At 39.0% G+C, this 18,639-nt stretch overlaps 1 protein-coding gene across 15 annotated transcripts in view; it reads left to right on the top strand.

Moving 5' to 3' along the window:
* ROBO2 (roundabout guidance receptor 2) overlaps window positions 1–18,639 on the top strand; it is a 1,176,697-nt gene that overhangs the window by 1,038,880 nt on the left and 119,178 nt on the right. For all 15 annotated transcript variants that reach the window (XM_064152296.1, XM_064152297.1, XM_064152298.1 and 12 more), the window contains 2 exons: window positions 11,452–11,576; window positions 16,713–16,884. In XM_064152296.1, coding sequence (XP_064008366.1) covers window positions 11,452–11,576; window positions 16,713–16,884 — 297 coding nt within the window. The remainder of the gene's footprint in view (window positions 1–11,451; window positions 11,577–16,712; window positions 16,885–18,639) is intronic.

Raw genomic sequence — 18,639 nt, 5'->3', positions numbered from 1 at the left:
ATTAAGCTCACAGCTCTCTAGGAGGGTGTCATTTTAACATAGTTAAGTATATGCATCTATTATGCATAGTTAAGTATATGCATCTATGTATAAGCTGAACTGTAGGGGAACAGTTTGAAAGTTTATATTCCTTGGTAACGCTTGAGAATTACCTAGGTACCTCTACCTTTCATCACTACTCTCAATTCAAAGCAGACATTCCATGTTTTTATTGTGTTTTAAACAAGACCAAACCATTTTCTTTTAATGGCTTGCCACTGAAGAATAGAGAAATGTATTTTTTTTAATGTTCCAGGACTGTAATTCATATTGTAAATGAATTAATTTTCTTTTTCTATTCAATTTTTTTTTGCCTGCTTCAAATATTTATGTTCTGTTAGTTGTGATGTTTTCATTTAAATTTCAGCTTGAGTGGAAAATTCAGGAGTGGGATTACCGAGGACCATGTTTGGTTCAAGCAGTTATTAACATATGGTATATACTACATAAACAAAATGAGGTATGGTTCTGCCTGAGGTGGATGGCAGCTGGTGATTTTAACAATTTTATGCCAGATTACTCATCATGTTTGGATTTGCTGCTAGCAATAAACATATTACCCATCTCTAGAATGTATATTCTCTTATAACCTTTTGAAAACATTTCTGACAGGATTTACACCATATGGCTTTGGGCAACCAGATATTTATCACTACTATTATTTCACCCATTAGATGAATTTTCCAGATAAGGAAATATGTGTTTTCTCATTTTCACATTCTGCTGTATTTTTTATGGCATCTAGGCAGCAGTATAGCTGCTGAAAGAAGCACAAAAGCTGGGAGAAGCCCAGAAGTTTCACATAGCCCAAATGAAAGCAGCCCAACCCTCTTTTCAAAAGCAGTTGCTGTTCTAATTTTAGTCTGAAGACCTGAAGTTCATGTAGAAGATCTCTGAAAATCTGTCTGATATTTCAGTTACCTTTTTACTAATCATCCAAATAATGACAGTGTCCTGTTTCCAAATCCATTTTGACTACATCCATGTGAAAATGCAGTTCTTTGCGTTTCAGTTGCCTCTCAGCAACTGAAATTTGCTTCATTTACTCTCATATGCTATGATTCATCTTCCCATAAAGAAGTGGCATGCAGCTAATAAGTAGATAATTTTGCTATCTAGGTAGAAGTTAACTATTTGGAGTTAACTATGGATGTAAAGAGAGACCAGCCAAGTTACAAAAACTTCTCTTCCCTACATGTTAGAGAGGAAGCTCCTGCCACGAATTTTCCAAGTTTCATATTAATTAAGTACAGTCTAGTGACGTTTAAGTGTACTGTGTGACTCCATGATGCATTTCACTCTGCTCTGGGAAGTTTTGATGACCTAAATTAGCCTGACATGACCAAATGGTCTATTAGTAATGGTGCAGCATGAAACATAAAATAGAAAGATCTGTGTTTTAAAACAAAGTTGTAATAGGTGTTGTGACTAGAAATCACGTTGCTCCATGGTTCAGGCTGGTGAGTGAGGAAAAGCCTTTATTATTCTCCATTCTGACTCTTATGGGGAAAGCCTATATAGGATGAATGCTTTTGTTTTCAGCACAGCTATGAATATATCACCTTCATTTAAGGTACTGTGGATTCACAGAATAACAGTATTGGTGATTGCAATGTGACTAGAGGTGAGCTCATGCTTGGCACTATGGTGCCATCTTTCAGTGGCAGAAGTCTCCAGTCTGTATCAGTGTGGTGTGTCACCTGTCTACTGCTGCCACTACCCCTAGAAGTTTTCATAAGAAGGAAAACCACCTAGTGAACAGTAGTTTTTCTTCTTTTTCTTCCTTAAGTGAAAGAATAACACATCATTCCTCTTTAAAAACAGGCAAACTCTTAAGATTAAAGAGAAAAACTTCTTAGGGGATAAAATTCAGATTTCTTTGTATAGCAATAAGGGATGAAAACATGGAGCTGACTTGTTCTGACATTTTTAACCTTTTAAAGACCAGCCTAAATATTCTGAATTTCTTAGCATTTCTGCTTTGGCAAAAGTCCACTAGCTGAACTTCAATTTGAATTCTCTAGTGACTTCAGGTATCACAGAAATACAATGTCTGCAATTTGTGGGCTAGAATGGCACTGCAAGGGGACACTGGACACATTAAAAGCCAAGCAACACTGACCCTCTTTTGAAGAGCAGTTGCTATACTGATGAGCATTTAAGTGCTGATCCCCAGAACTTGCCTTAGTTTCTAGCTGCTCCAAATCTTCTTGAGTGTGCCAAAGAGTGTTCAGGACAGAAACACAGAAGATCTGATAAAGGGTTCTTCTTCAATGATAAGTGTGGAAGATGGTGATGTATGTACTTGAAGTTCTAGCATGTCAGATTGGCTCATTTCACTATGGCACCGAGTCTGTGCCAGGGCTCATAATGCTTCTGATTTCTCTTATAAAACCCAGTTACAGCAAATGCAGTTTATTTATTGCTTAATTAAAATATCTATCTATTTATATTTTTTTATTGCTCAAGTCTAGCTTGGGAAAGTTTTAAGAAGTTCAGGGTGTAGACCTTTTTTAACTTTCCTGAAGCGTGCTCAAATCACTGGGAATTGTTTTCTTCAATGTGTTCTGAGTCTCTCCTTGAGTCTTTGAAGATCAGTATATGAAAAAGTTTTTTGATATGTTGCTTCCCCTTAACTTTCTCCACCTTTTTTCTAAAAGGAAAAAATCCCTTTCAAGTAAATCAATACATTAATCCACTCACTTTTCCCTTTGCCTTCTTTGCTCAGCTGCTGCTAACCACATTACAGTTTGGACATGATCTCAGTGTTATTCAACATCAAAACTACTTTATACCCCATTTCTTGAATGCTAACTTTGTCACTCAGCATAAATAGTCCATTTTTAACTTCCTCCCTCCTATTCTTTTCACTTAACAGTGGCCCATACTGGGTAGATTGTCTCCTCTCAGCCTTTTTTATTCTCAAGGGTAAGCAAACCAGGAACTTGTCGTCTTTCTCAGTATAGATGCAGTCTATTAGCACACCTGGGCTCTTTACTGTTCTCATCATCTCCTTAACTCTTCTCTTTGTCATATGGATTCATGGTTTATTGGAGGAGATAACCAAATTATACTCATTATTTTGATTAAACCCAGCTATATCAGCAAGAGGTAGGCTCTTCTTCTTTAAACATGTTGCCAGCAATTCCCCTGCTATAGAATCAGAATCAGCCAGGGTTGGAAGGGACCACAAGGATCATCTAGTTCCAACCCCTTTGCCATGGGCAGGACACGCCACCCTAGAGCAGGCTGGCCAGAGCCTCATCTTCCACGACAAAAGGAATCATGGCATATTATGTATATTTTTGTTGACATAATATATTTTGTTTGCTAAACTGAAAGTCTAGTAGCACAAGGAATGCCCTAATCTTACAGTTTACAGTAGAGAGTAGGCTAAAATGTTAACATTTTAGAAAACCATTTATTTTACAAGCAAAGATCTGAGTAAAGCAAAGATCTTTTACAAGCAAAGATCTAAGCAAAGGCTACATCCTGAGTCTCAGAAGCTTGAGGAAAAAGAAAAAAAGAATTAAAAAGCATTTTCTGGAGTAGAGAAAGTCCTCAGCAATGTAAGTTATTGGACAGAAAGAATCAGTGCTGCCCTTCTTTACGTGCATCAAACCTAAGTGAAGAGCTTTCTAGAAGGGATTTTCCAGCAGCATCTGTAAGGTGAAGGAGTCACTTAAAGGAGATAATTGGACAAGATATAATAAAATAGAGATGTATGATTAAATAAGGGCAGGCCGGAATCTAATATTGAGATGAAATTCATGCCAGATATTTAGACTTAATATTTAAATGTGCTGTAAAGGAGGAAGAGTGGGTTGGAAAAAGGACTGCTGCTGAACTCAGAGCACTGGAAATGGGAGCAGGGGACAGAAAGTGCACACCTTTCTTTTCTGTTGGCTGGGAGACAGTGTTGGAATTTTTTTTAGTAATTATTCTCTAGGTGTTTTTTTTAAATTGACTTAAGTCCTAGAGAAGAAAGAACAGATTCTTAGTAGCATATTTCAGGGGTTTTCTGCTTCAGGTTTTGTTATAACAACAAGAAATGCAGATTTGGTAGTAATGTTAATTGAATTTGACAAAAAAACTTTGAACATGAACCTAATCTGCTTTTCCAGTAGTTTTTTTCCCTCGCGTCTCTGTTGGTTTTTTTTTCCACCATGCAGATGTATCCCACTTCTTTCTTTTAGGTCATTCAGGGGTAAAAGAGAGGTTTTATCTGTCAAAATATATTGGACAGCTAGAGTTTTCTGTTTATTTATTCTGTGGATTACTGTCATCTCTTGCAGAGACCAGCTGAAGTGACTACATGAGTATTGCCACTGTGGTAAGGGTTTGAAAGGAGCATTGAGATATCCAGTTTCTAGCTGTTGAGGGCTTTCCAAAAGAAGGTTGTGGTGGTGATGGAGTTCAGAAGTCAGAAGACAGTTTGGGGAAGGAACCCTGTGTTGGGTTTTGAGGAATTTACCACCCAAATAAAATTGACCAGAGCAGCTCAGACCACTTGGAAGTGAGATAAAGCTGTATTTTACAGCAAGCTAAATTTATAAGCACACATACAAAATATATTTACATCTATTTACAATTATATGCAATATAAAAATAATACAGAAGTCCATTCCTCCCCCCAGACAAAGAAAGTCCAGAAGGGACAATGCCACCTTCTTCTCTTCCCCCTGCGCCCCGCCCCCCCCCCCCCCCCCCCCCCAACAGAAAGCCAGCAAAGCTCACATGTTACCAGGAAAAGGTTAGTACACAGTGTGGAGGAGTCAGAGAGGAGAAGGAACAGAGACCAAGAGACAAGAGAACACAATTGTTTATACATTGCTGTTTCATCTCAGCAAACCAGTGAATGATCAAGACTTTATTGTTGTTATTCTTTTTACAACCAATGCCCTGCCAATTCAATCTGTGTTCAAAAGAATGTCCAGAAACTTCATCACTCTTGTTTATAATTTAGAACTAAAATATAGAGTTATGTCTTAAACTGCTGCACACCTTTATTTTATGACTCTGACTCTCTTATCTCCAGACAGAACTACTGCTGTAACAGGTGTAACTCTGGTTATTCCAAGAATTATTATGAAATTAATTGATTACTGCAAATTTACAATGCTGAAAAAGACTGCAGATCAAAATAATAGGCTTGTATGGTGTCTCTTCCCTGCTGGAAGCAGAACTGAGCCTTACACAATATTGGTACTTAACCAGCCAGTGTGTTTCTTTTTGTTCCTTAAAGCTTGGCAGTGAGCATTATCTGAGTTTTACCTAAAACATGTACAAGTCAGCATCCTTCCCTTTTCCTCCTTTGAACCAGTCATAGAAATATGTTTGTAGATAATAAACAATTCCAACTTAAACATCCATCTCTGTCACTTCAGCTTACCTGAGTAGTTTTCACAATTAAATTAATTTTCAGTTGATAGTTCACTATCAACTGAAGTTAGTTGCAGTTAAAGGTTGTCATATCTGTCATTTAAGTGCTTTAAAATTTGTTGCTCTTAGTCTTTTCTTGTAGTGTATTATTTTTTCAGTGAGTCTGAACCAAAGACCCCATCAGCAAATAAGAGAATTTCTATCAACTTCAGTGAGCTTTGAATTAAAGCCTTGTATGCCATGGTATATCAGAACATTTTATCTTAGTACATATAATAAACAGATTACTAAAGTTTTCATTGTTTGGATTATGTAAAACTATTTAAGTCTCATAGCAGCTGCCTTAGGTAAATTGACAACATTTAGAAGAAACCCAAACAATAGAAATCCCACTGGTACTAGATGTCATGGTTACAATTCCATTTCAGCTTGTGGTAGCAATAATGGACTAAAACTTGCTAAAATATCTACTTTTAATTAAAATCAGAGCAATATAATTTATGGGCCCTAAGGCACCTGGGAGCAGGGGAAGGCTGTAAATCATGATAATAAAATTCCCTTGGGATCACTGAATGTGAACCACAAATCACAAGTTGGGCTTAGAAAACTGTGTTACTGGAAGAAAGCATTTCTAGTACTTGATATGGAATCAGTGTACAGTTTTTTGCTATAAATTCACAATTTATTATGGTGAATTTCCCCAACCCTTCAGAGTCTTCTGCCACATTTCATATCAGGTGACCAGAGTTCACCTAGGAGGCATGAACTCACTGTTGTAGTCAAGCTTCTTTACATCAGCAGCTTTATCAGCTCCTGGTGACTCAGCATAACCTTTAGTTTCAGCAGCACTCCTGGGAAAGAAATGACTGCAGTCCATCCTACCAGGTTAGAGATTATGCTAGCTAATAAGATTGGAGAAGAGTTAAGAAATCTCTTTGAAATAATTCACAGTGTTTGTTTCTTCTTTCTTGCTTTTCATCTAAACCTCTTTAACCCTTGAGCAGAGGCTACCTCTGTATATATTTATTAATGGAATAAAAGATCCATTCAATCATGCATAAAACAACATCTAGAAAGAGTGCAAGAGAATACACTCTTCACATTTTGAACAGCATAACTAATGCTGGCTACTGCTCATGCTTTTCTATCTTCGTTTTAATTCTTACAGTAGAAAACTGTTCTGTGCTGTAAAAACAGTTCTGAACATGATGTGATTAACCTTAAGATCCCCTCATCCCCTCGTCTCAAAGCCCCCTCATACATGGCCTATGCTTTCTATTCATGTTCAACCATCTGATTTCCATATCATCTCACTCAGCCTCACAAGCAGCTATTAGCATAACAGAGCTTTCGTGTGACATTGATTGAAGCCAGCACTTGCTGAATGCAGTATCAAAGCATAATTTGCCAGAAATCAAATCTAATTTACTGTGTACCATTTAAAATTCTCAAAAACAAAGACGTATCAATAGAAGGTCTGCAGTCTTAATTGTTCTTCCCCCCCCCATATTTTTGGCTAGTCCTCTCAAATCCAAGCAATATGGTTCCTTTTAGAGCTATTGTCTTTGACTTGGAAATGCCAGTTAAGGAAGAGTTTTTCCACTCTGTTTATTCCAATCAGTTAATGTTGCATCTGAAACAGTAAAGGGTAATAGAGGCTGATAGTCACAACACTCAGTTTCCCTGATTCATAACAATTGTTTTCAACAGATTCCTCTAATGACCTTAATGCTTTGCTTGAATTAAGCATTAAAGTAATATATAAATTTAGCAGCTGAAGCCTATCAGGCCTGCTCTTATTTCTCTAACTGTACTTTTCTAGCATGTTTTTAAAAATCACCTACTTTAAGAGAAGCAATAATGGCATGATTTTGGTTTTGCCCAGTGTTCCACTGAAGCTGTCATGATCTCAGTTAACCTTTCAGTGACATGGGAGCAGTAATGTTTATCCTTATAACAACATCTCTATGTTGTTATGAAGATAATGCTGTATGTTCATCTTCATATGTTATATGAAGATAATGAGCTCTCTTTCAAGGGAACATGGAAGAGCCTAAGCTCTTATTCTGTCAGCAAAGCCTTGCTGTCTCTGGGCAGGTGTATAGGGTTAACACTCCAGGGGGAGTAAACCCTGAACCTGACTCAAGGTGATGGTTAGCCCACTCCCCCTTCCTGTCCCATAAAAGCAGGGGGACGTCCTGTTTCGCTCTCTCTGCACCCACTCTGCATGTCTCTGCATCTTCCTGCCTCGATCATACCACCATTACCAGCTGTTTTACTACATGGCCATCACCCACAAGGCAAAGTCACCATCACAAACTTGGGTTGTATTTATACCTTTTGTATTTCGCTTTCCTTCCCTATACCTTTGTAACCTCCCTACCTCAGATACCTCTTTTAAGTTATTGTTAAACTTTTCTTTTTAACTTCCAAATCGAGTGAGATTGATTTATTTGGGTGTGCTTACTTCTCTCTCTCTCTCCATCTAATCCCTTTCATTTGGGAAAGAAGGAGAAGAGAGAAGGGCACTTTATAATATTGTTATTGGTTCTATCAAATTTATCTGAGTCTCTGGAAATTTAAATTAGAACCAAGACAGCAGGGTTGTTTTGTGTTCTCTGGGGATAATGGTAGAGTTAGTACTTTAGTAGTCAGGCTTGACCAAGAAACACTCCCACAATTATGAACTGCTGCTTTCTTTTTTCAATTTGCATTATTCAACTAGAAATTGACAGATAAAACTGATATGGTGAAAATGTTGTTCAAGTGCTGTAAACAATGTCATTTTTATCAGAGGCTGTCTATAAACACAGCTATAGCTGAATGTGATAATAAAAGTGAACATAATGAGGGGTAAGTTAAAAACTAGAAACTAGATAGCAATGAGGACTTCTGTCTCTCTTTCTTTGACTACCAAATTTGATCATTGGAAAGTCTTCTACAGCAGGAAGTTTGGTTCTATTACTTCTGCTCAGAAGTCTGTGTTATTCAGTTACAGCTTTGTGCATGTGAGAGTGCTTCAGATGAACCCTTAAATTTACCTATCTTGCATTTATTTGGTTACATGATTTGGAAGACAGGCTCATGAAAATGGCATGCCCTTATTCCTTCTGTTGATCTGTTTCAGAGCACTGTCTACATAGCATGCCCCCAGTACACCAAGCATGCCTATGAAGTCATCTTAGGCATTGATCATGATTAAGTATGATGTATAGGATGGTCTCCTGACACCAGCTTTTTAGTGTCAGGATAGAAGGATTATGGTCTTGAGGCTACCCATAACACAGCATAGCCATAGGATTCATAATTCATACATAGTTCCTGTCAAATGCAGATATAACACCTAAAGATATTTTTTTTCTGCTCTGCCTGAGGTACTTACTGATTCTGTATTAATAACTTGGGCAACAAACTTCTGTGTGTGAGCAATAAACACTGAACTCATTCAGTGATCTTTATTAAATGGGTAGACAGCTGTAGAGTTACCTGTAGGAATGGAGGTTTCCAGTTTACAGCTTAAAGGTCTTTTTGTCTTTACCTTCCCATATGTTTGAATGATGCTGTAGGGATTGCACAAGAAGACTCTAGACAAAGTAGGGGAAAATTAATAACTTGCAGCCCAGAACTTTAGGAATAGTACAGTGTGAGTTTGGATTCTGGAATATGTGTAGCAATGCTTATGCTCTTACAGAAACTGCAAAACATGCAAATATAAACAAGCACCAGCAGGGCACCTGGCCCTTCATCCCTGCCTTTTCAGAAGGCTTAGCACCTGCTGAGGCCTGGGAAAGAAATGGCCACTTCTTCTTCCATAGAGCCCAAACCTGTGTTTAGGATTGTGAGACAAAAGGAAGCCTCCTTGTGTTGTCCTTACCCTCTGCCTTCTAAACTAGTGGTGATTCACACTCAGTAAGTGGTTTGTGGTTCTTGTTTTGAGAGTGCATTATACCAGCGCTGTTCAAATGGTGCTCTGTAGGACCCCTGCTGACCTGTAAAGGCTTGGGAAGTACCTCATGAGATAACTGCAAAATGTATTTTGAACAAAATCAGATCTGCATGCATCTGTATGCAGATAGCAGATTTATGTCTGTGCTGTCAGCAGGTGTAATCGGAAGTGGGGTCTTGATTGCTCTTCATGCCTAATTAAATAGTTTGTAATTATAATGATGAAAATATGGTTTTCTAAAACACTTAAATTCTGTTTACCTAAAAGCTTAGTGTTCCTAAACCATCCTTCTGCAGAACCACCAAACCAATAGTGGAATAAAATAACTGTGGTTCAGGTTTTCTTTCTTAACTATTTCTTCCCACCCCAGAAGTTAGCTAATCTTTTGATAAGAATATTTGGAGATACTGCTTACATTTTTAAGATACACCAGACAGAGGAAGTTCATTTCCAGTGAATTCCACCAAGGCAGGAGTTTTTTTGCAAGTCATGCAGAGAGAAATAATTTGCTTTATGACATCGTGCTCCACAGAATTACTGCTGTCAAGTTTCTTCTCTCAACTCTTCCAGTGCTGCATCTTCCCCACTCTCCTTCTGCATGGCAACACCTAAAAGGTGTATACCTTCTTGTTTGTTTTCTTCCTTCTTGTTCCCACCAAGCATTGACAGTCTGTTGTCCATCAGTAGCCCCAGATAAGTCAAACTGCAGCTGTCTTTTAGAAATTGTTCACTTCTGACTGTGCTTCCTGCTCTGCTACATCTGAACACTGTTCATGCCATCTGCTTGAAAACACAGCCAGCCCTGGTTCTTCTTTCTTGTTTTAACGCCACTTTCTCCTTTTCTCTTTTCCTTGTCACCTCTTGATCTCCTGGAATACCAGTTCTTTCTTAATCACTTGTGGTGGTTTGGGTATTCCCCACCCCCACACACTTTGGGAATCACCCAGACTAGGCTCGGTCAGCTCTGGAAATTTGAATGAAGCTTATATTTACAGCTTAGCTCAATAAACAAGCAGATATTTACAGTGTATACAGTTATAGACAGAAATATACAAGACAAAAGGTAATACAGAGACACAACAGCCCTCCCAGAAACCTGAGTCCCCAGGAGGGGCTCCCAGCTGCCCTTCCACCTTCTCCCACCCCTCTACCTTACACCAGACATTGCCTTGTGCCCCAAGGAAGAATGGAGGGTCAGCCAGGGGGGTTAGGAAGCAAAGTGGATTAATCAGAGAGATGGAGAGTGAGGTCAGAGAGAAATGCAGCCCACAGCCTGCACAAAGAGTGAGTCCCTTATCTGCGTTTGGATTCTTGCTCTTATATCTCTTAGCAAGCCCATGAGTGAAGTAGACATCACCATTTGCTACTCTTTCACAGCCTGTGGTCTAATCCTTCTCACCAAAACGTTCTAGCTAGCTTCAAACGAGCACATCACTGCTTGCTGATGGCCATTAAATCTTCAACCCCTGTTTCTTTTCTTGTCTTCATAGAAGTCTGGATCTCTCAAGTATGTGTTGTTTTTCCGACTGTTATTTTTGCAACAGGTCCTCATTCCCAGTCCATTCTTGACCACATTATCACAAGAGAAGTGAGGGGGCTTTTGAACTTCTCTCCTGCTGTCATGAAAAATGCAGTCTCTATATCCCAATTCATGCCTTGCAATACCTCATAGGTCCAACACAACAAGCTCTGTGTAGTGTTAAAGGGTATGAGAGTGCTGACGTCTGCCCACACAAAAGGTAGAATACATCCAGGTTTGGCATCATAAGCACCTGACTGCTGCTTAACATGTATTGTCATGAGAATTTACTCCAGCATGTATGGTTGCAGTGGCTTTCTTTGGAGTTTTGGGGGTTTGTTTGGGATTTTTTACAACTGGGGATATCACATACTGCTACTCTCTTTGTTCCTGTTGTTGTTGTTGTTTACATACTAGTTCTGTCTATACTAATTAATGTTTCTGATGTTATGTCCTTTGGCATAAAATAAGTCTCCATAATGTTGTGTCTTTCCTTCAATATTCCTCATCTCCCCAGTGTAAAATATCCTAAATTTACACCATTTTTCTTTTTCTTACGTTGTAGCTCCCCCACAGTTTGTGGTGAGACCACGAGACCAAATTGTAGCCCAGGGTCGAACGGTGACTTTTCCTTGTGAAACTAAAGGAAATCCACAGCCAGCTGTTTTCTGGCAAAAAGAAGGAAGCCAGGTATGTTACTATCTAAAGAGTTGTGCTGTTACATTTTAGAGTATCACCTTTCATATTGATTTGTCTTAAACAGGAATTTGGCATTTATCCTATCAGTATTCTCTACCATTTTTTGTTCTCTTTCTAACATACTAATATTGTGAAGAACTCAAAGTCGATTTATATTCGTGAAACTGGGTGCTCTATAAGCACATAAAACCCAACAGCATACATCTTAAAGACTTTTCATTCTGAAATATCCAACAAACAGGTGGGTGAGACAAACATAGGAGATAAAAAGTTATGACTCAATTTTTAACTAATCAGAGTCAGTAATTACAGTTCACAACCTGTCTAGACGTGATGAAGCAGATACACATCTAGCAAGCTGATTTGCATTGGCGTGTTCTCCTAGTGCATACAGATACAGGCTTCCCAACTGGCAGATGCTTTCTTCAGTAAATTGTTTCAGGAAATTTCCAAATATGGGTTTGGAAATATTGCCCTGACCTCTTACTATCATTTTTTTTGAAAGCAAGGTTTCTGACATTGCTAAAATGTCATTGTTGCCATCATCCATCACTAAGTTATACAGTTAAGTATTTGAATGTCATGTCATGCTATTTTTTTACTGCTGTTGCTGTATTGGCATGATGTCACAGCAGAAGTCAGACCTTCTCATTTTCAACGTGGAGTTCACATTAGTGTGTTAAATTTGAATTCTGTAACCTGTAGGCTATATTCTTTTTTGTACCTGAGAAAAGATGGAAAGAGGCACGCTGATGCCAAAGGATAGTGTCTTCTGCAGCTCCCTGGTGAGGCTTGTCGTGGCTGTATTTGTCTATGTATCTATACCATGTACTCCTCCCTGTTGGCTGAATTAGCCTTTTTAGAGTCATGTGCTGTTTTTTCCCATGTGGCAATACATGAGTTAAATATCCATTGTGCTATGCAGAGCAGACGTGCCTTCTGTCTAATCTGGAGGCACTGTGTTTAAAAACAGGATAAGAAGTGAACTATGTCCTGCTCTGCCTTCACCTGTTTCTGCTTCACTTTCACATGAGGTCAGATAACCAGTCCAGAACGACAGAATCAAGGCTGACAGCACTTTGTTGCCTTTGTGGCTTACAAACATGTAACGCTATTACATTGTAATGTAGGCTTGTAGGAGTGTAAGCTTTATCTTCAGTGTGTTCCTTTCACTGCACTGTTTTGGAGAGCTTTAGATCTAGCCTCCACAGATCACATCCTGGAAAAGCACAGTGTTGTGAGTCTCACTAAAGTGAAAATTATTCCAAAGGGAAAGTAGAAGAGCGTCTTGAAATTAAAGACGGAAGTACTGATGTGCTAACAAACATTTCAAACCCCTTCCTTGTAGAACATTTTAATAACATGGTAATGTTTATGTAAAGTGAGCTTATAGTGTCACACTTGAATCTAATAAAGTGGACATCCATCACGCTGTAATAAAGAGAAGAGCTTCTAATTAAAGTAGGACATCATTTGCAGGATTAAAGTCATTTAGCGTAATTGAAAAGTGTTAATACTCTATTTTATCCTCTACCATTGGTATCACTTCAAGGGTAAAAACATTTTAAGGTGAAAATGCATCTTGTGCCTTTAATTGAATGTTATTACCTACTGATTTTACCATGCTGAAGCTATTTAATTATCAACCTGGAAAATTAATTACCATATTGAGAGCCAGATCCCTGAGGGTAAGAATGGTCTCTTTTTTGGCAAATAAGTGCAACATAAAAATGGATACCTACATGGTGGAAATGTGATTCACTACACCTTCCTGTTGATCTCAATTGAGTGTCAGTGAAGTAACACAGGTGAGCGTTACCATCTCAATATGTAATTTACCAGATTTTCAATGAGATGTCATATAGTAGATGAGTTTCCACATACAGTATGTGGAAATGTATCTCACAGAAATCTGGAGAGCAGTGTTTTGGCTACATTGCCTACCTTTTCACTTCTGTGTTTCTGGCTGTAAGTTGCTGCTTGACTTTACAGCATTTACTTTGGCTTTTGCTCGAGACACTGTTTGCAGCACTACTGACAGCTTTCTGAGTAACGCTCTGCAGTCATGTTAGCCCTCTCCAGTAATTGTAGGATATTTTTCATTGTGAATCCATTTTTCAATCCCATGTTTCTGAACACAACCAGCTGGAAAGGAGGAGAGCTCTTCCCTCCTGAGTAATTTTTTTCTGGTGCCAGTTTGTGCAGAAACATCTGGTCCTTTGTACTCGGTAGCCTTTTCCCCAGTGTTTAACAGCCACCTGTCAATGAAATGCACCAGGGCACGGTGTAACCTTTAGATTCTCTGAATTAAATTCTTCCTTGAGATGTGTTCCATGATGTTATATCAGGAGTGACTCTGAGTCTCCTGTTTCCAACTTGGTGTGCAACCTCTCTGCCCAAATGAACAAGCCAACAGCTAATTAAAACCAATGAAATTGTAAAAGCATTTTAAAAAGGGTTGTAGTATCATTTAGGACAAATAATAATAATAATTCACAGCTATCTGGTCTTTGAAGGGAGGAGTCATGAGCCCAATGAATGTGGAATATTCACTGGAACATGGCACCTCTAGAGAACAGACAAGCCCATGCTGAAGATTCAAAGGGCAGCCATTCCTTTCTAATGCAGTGGATCTTTTTCCTCTAAAGAGTCAGGAGCTTGATCCTTGCACTGTCTTTTCCATTGTGTTTCTTTTTGCATAATGAGTGATAAATGGAGTCAAGCTCAGCCATATAAAAGAAATCTGCTGTCTCATAAAATATAGCAGAGCCTTCAGACTGCCCTTATTCAGTAGGTATCTGTGGCAGGCAGAGGTTATTCTGAAAGTTTCAAAGCATTTTTTGAGACCCACTTAGCTTGAAAATTGTTTCAGAATTTTCACACTTCTTTTCTCATTGGACCTGACATGTTTGCTGGGTGCATATTGATTTTTTTGAGGGAAAATTTGCTGTGAAAAAGAGTTCTTGAACATTGACATTGAAAAAGAGTAAAGGCAAAGACTCACCCTAGGATGACAAGTAGATTTGTAGGCTAACACAATTTTAAGGATACTTGGGAGTGTCAGATCTTATTTAAAGGGTATCTCTCTTCTTTTATTGCCAAAATCAGAGAGTGGAAGTATGAGTTTCACTTTAAAGCAACTTTTTTTTTTTAAACCCAAGTTTATTGCTTGTCATTCCCAAATATTTGTTTTGTAAACCATTAAGGTCTGCTACAGAAAGTGCATTGGATACCCTACTGCATAGTTTGAAGTTTTCTTTTTAGCCTATATGGGTTAATGCAAGTTAATACAGAGTCATCATTAGAAAGCACAGGAAAGCTATACAGAGCTAAAATAGTGACTGTAAACTTAGCACTGCATGGTAGCAGTGTTTTGGAGTAGTCCTGATACAAAGAACTGTATGTTTCATGGAGACTTGTTGAGCTGACACATTTCTTGTAATTAGTGTTGTTTGGTTGTTGTTTAACCTGTTCCCTTTCCTGTCTCATTGGATAATGCTGGTGACCTTTCTGTTCACATTTCCTCTCTTCCTCTGTTCTTTTATTCATGTCAAGAGCTGTGCCAGACAGTACACCTTTTTCACTAAAAGCAATGCCAGCCATCACCACTAAAACATTTTCAGTCTTTTTCTGTATTATTGATTCTTTCAGTCCCTCATCATATGCAACAACTGCTGCATCCATTCCAGTTACTCTTATTGACATACCTCTTTCCTCCAACCCAGCCCAAAGGCAAAAGCTAATCTCTCTCTTTTGTGCTTACTGACGTCTTATCCTACATAAAATCATAGAATCATAGAATGGTTTAGTTTGGAAGGGACCTCAAAGATCATCCAGTTTCAACCCCCTGCCATAGGCAGGGACACCTCCCACTAGAACAAGTCACTCAAGGCCTCATCCAGCCTGACCTTGGACACCTCCAGGGAGGGAGCAGCCATAACCTCCCTGGGCAACCTGTGCCAGTGTCTCACCAACCTCATTGTAAAGAACTTCTTCCTAACATCTACTTTGAATCTCTCCTCTTCCAGTTTAAACCCATTACCCCTTCTCCTGTCATCATAAGACCTTGTCAATAGTTCCTCCCCAGTCTTCCTGTAGGCCCCCTTCAGACACATGAAAATGTTTTTTCTCTTCATAATTCCCATGTCAAATTTTTACCCTCTCTCTTAGATTCACAGAATGGTCTAGGTTGGAAGGGACCTCAAGGACCATCAAGCTCCAACCCCCCACCATAGGCAGAGACACCTCCTACTAGAACAGGTTGCTCAAGGCCTCAGCCAACCTGGCCTCGAACACCTCCAGAGAGGGATCATCCACAGCCTCCCTGGGCAACCTGTGCCAGTGTCTCACCATCCTCACTGGAAAAAACCCTTTCCTAACACCTAGTCTAAATCTCCTCCCCTATTCCAGTCTAAACCCATTACCCCTTGTCCTGTCATTACAAGACAGTGTAAATGGTCCTTCCCCAACCTTCCTGCAGGACCCCTTCAGACACATGAAAAGGTTTTTTCTCATCCATAATTCCCACATCAAATGTACACCTTTCTCTTCACCCTCAAGATTCCATGCTGCTTTTCTGCTTTGGTAGGTCTCTCATTTAATTTCCTTTTACTTCTCCTTCAAGTTCTCAAGCTCTGACAGCTTCTGCTGCTTTATGACCTGTTTGTATCTTCCTCACAACTTCCCATCTGTGCCATGCTTTTACTTTCTCCTTTGCCCAGAATGTATTCACAGCCAAAGAGCAGTGCTTTTCTCCCTCGAGTCTCCAGGGTTTGATTCTTTCTGCTAGTTTTCTGAAGTATTGTGTCCTCCTGGTTTGATAGCCAACTATTACTGCAATTACATTCAGAAGGAAGATGAATGTGTTAGAAACACAAATCACTCGAGCATGACTGTTGGAAAATTTCTCCTCGCCTTGCCCCCCCCAGCCACTGTGTGCTGTCAAAGGGCTGCTTAGAATTTAAAGTTGCCCCAGGCAGGGAAGGCTGCCTTGAAATCATAACCACACTTATCTTTGTCTTCTAGCTTAGGTATAGTACTTTTAAGGGAAAAGCATAGTCTCTTTAGCTGAGGGAAAAGCGGTGATTGTGATGTTTTGAACTGATGTGAGATGAATTGTCTTTGCAGAATCTACTCTTCCCAAACCAGCCTCTCCAGCCCAACAGCAGGTATTCAGTTTCACCAACCGGAGACCTCACGATCACCAACATTCAGCGGTCCGATGCAGGCTACTACATTTGTCAAGCACTGACAGTTGCTGGAAGCATTTTAGCAAAAGCTCAGCTGGAGGTTACTGATGGTGAGCTATAGAAATTCTTATTGTTGTTTTCCTGTCAAAAAGTATTTTCAGAGCAGTGTAAACAAAGGCATACGAGGTCACATAATTCATATAAGGGTAAATGAACGCATTTCTACAGAAAATACAGTGAAAAATTGGCTCTGTTCAATTCTCTGTGGTATCAAAAAGGCATTGAAATCTGGTTTGCCTTTTACTTGCTTTCTGGAGGTTCCTTAATCATGCAAACAAGGGACAGCTAGTCTGGGAATCTGTCCTTAGCTCAGTTAAATCAACTTACCACCATGCTGTCGGTTTACAACAGCTACAATATGTAGCCCTTTGGTCCCTCTGCGAATAAGGTCCTAAAAATTTCTCAGTATGGTGAGGTGTGAAAAAAATCCATTGAAATACATAAGGTAAAGAAGAGTTTTCAATAAAGAAAATTGGCTATGTGATCTGTCTAGATCCTTTCCATTGCAAAATGTTGAGTTTGAAATGTATCCTGCCTTGAAGCTTATCTTACCCTATCTACTAACCTGAATCCTTGTCACGTGTAAAGAAGCCTGTTGATATCCCACTTCATCTCATTGTGGATAGAAGACAGTTTGCATCCTTTAATGTTAGTGAAGAAAACAACAGAATTCCTCTTGTACTAGGAAACCATGGCATTTCCCAGCATCATTATTCCTTATCTTAACTGACTCATTAGATATCTCCTGACAGACTTTGATGAATTTTTGCCATTAAAACTGTTGTTATATGCAGAAGAGGTCTACTTTTACCGTTCCCTTAGAGACCTGCCAGCACTGTGGAAGTTTGAAAGGATGTCTAATTCTGAATAATCTGGCTTTTCACAAGAGCATATTCATCACAAGTGACAGGTAGAGAGGTTCAGGCTCGTGTTATAAGAGGTTTGAGCATTAATTTGATGCCTTTTCTTTGTTTTCCAAAAGCTGTCTATATTTTTATGACAAGGGGAGATAATTTCTGCTGTATCCCTGCATCTTTGCAAGGATATTGCTTTTCTGTAGAGTAGTTTCTGGAGACTAAAGGCTAACCTTTGCTCTGCAATTTCTTCAGGTCCTTTTTTCTCGTGGTGTATGACAAAATGATGCATTTTCCTTCAATTCATATTCAAACATAGATTAAAAGGTCATTTAAAATTAATGGAAAGGCAATATTTTTTAATGTCTGTCCATAATGCTGCCTAATTCAGTTCCATGACTCTGATTGGAATAAATAGAGCACAAACATTGGCAAAGAGGACATTGAGCTGTTAGTGGGTGCACCTGCTGATGCTGCACAGATTTACTGCAATGGGCTGAGTGGATCAAATCAGGTTCAAGGATATTAGTGATGAGAAATTCCTCCTTTTGACAGACAAGGTCTGGGGTCCATCTCTATCTCATTCTTGTGTATGGAGAAAAAATAATAAATCCTAATTGACCTCCTTGGAATTTTCATTAGTTGTTTAGCAAGTCAATGTAAAGCTCACAAAACCATCCCTGCTGGAATGCAAGCCCACCTACAATTAATTCTGATACAAGGCAGAATGCTAGAGAGAGTGTTAGCTGGTAGCTGATGCTCAAGGAATACAAGGCCTGTGTTCTTCAGATGCTTTCCAGATCTTGCTGTCAGCATGATGGTTATGAAATAATATGAGACTGCTTTATAGAAATACCTTTTCATCCTTGAGTCAGAGGGCAGGTGAAGTCAGAAGAAAAGTGCCAAAACAATATTGTTAGAACTGAGATTAGATAAATAAATGTAGCATTT

This window comes from Pogoniulus pusillus, chromosome 12 (genome assembly GCF_015220805.1).
Source record: "Pogoniulus pusillus isolate bPogPus1 chromosome 12, bPogPus1.pri, whole genome shotgun sequence".
In the NCBI taxonomy this organism is placed as follows: domain Eukaryota; kingdom Metazoa; phylum Chordata; class Aves; order Piciformes; family Lybiidae; genus Pogoniulus; species Pogoniulus pusillus.
Note: the sequence above shows the minus strand (reverse complement) of the source record. Positions and strands in the feature narration are given on the sequence as shown.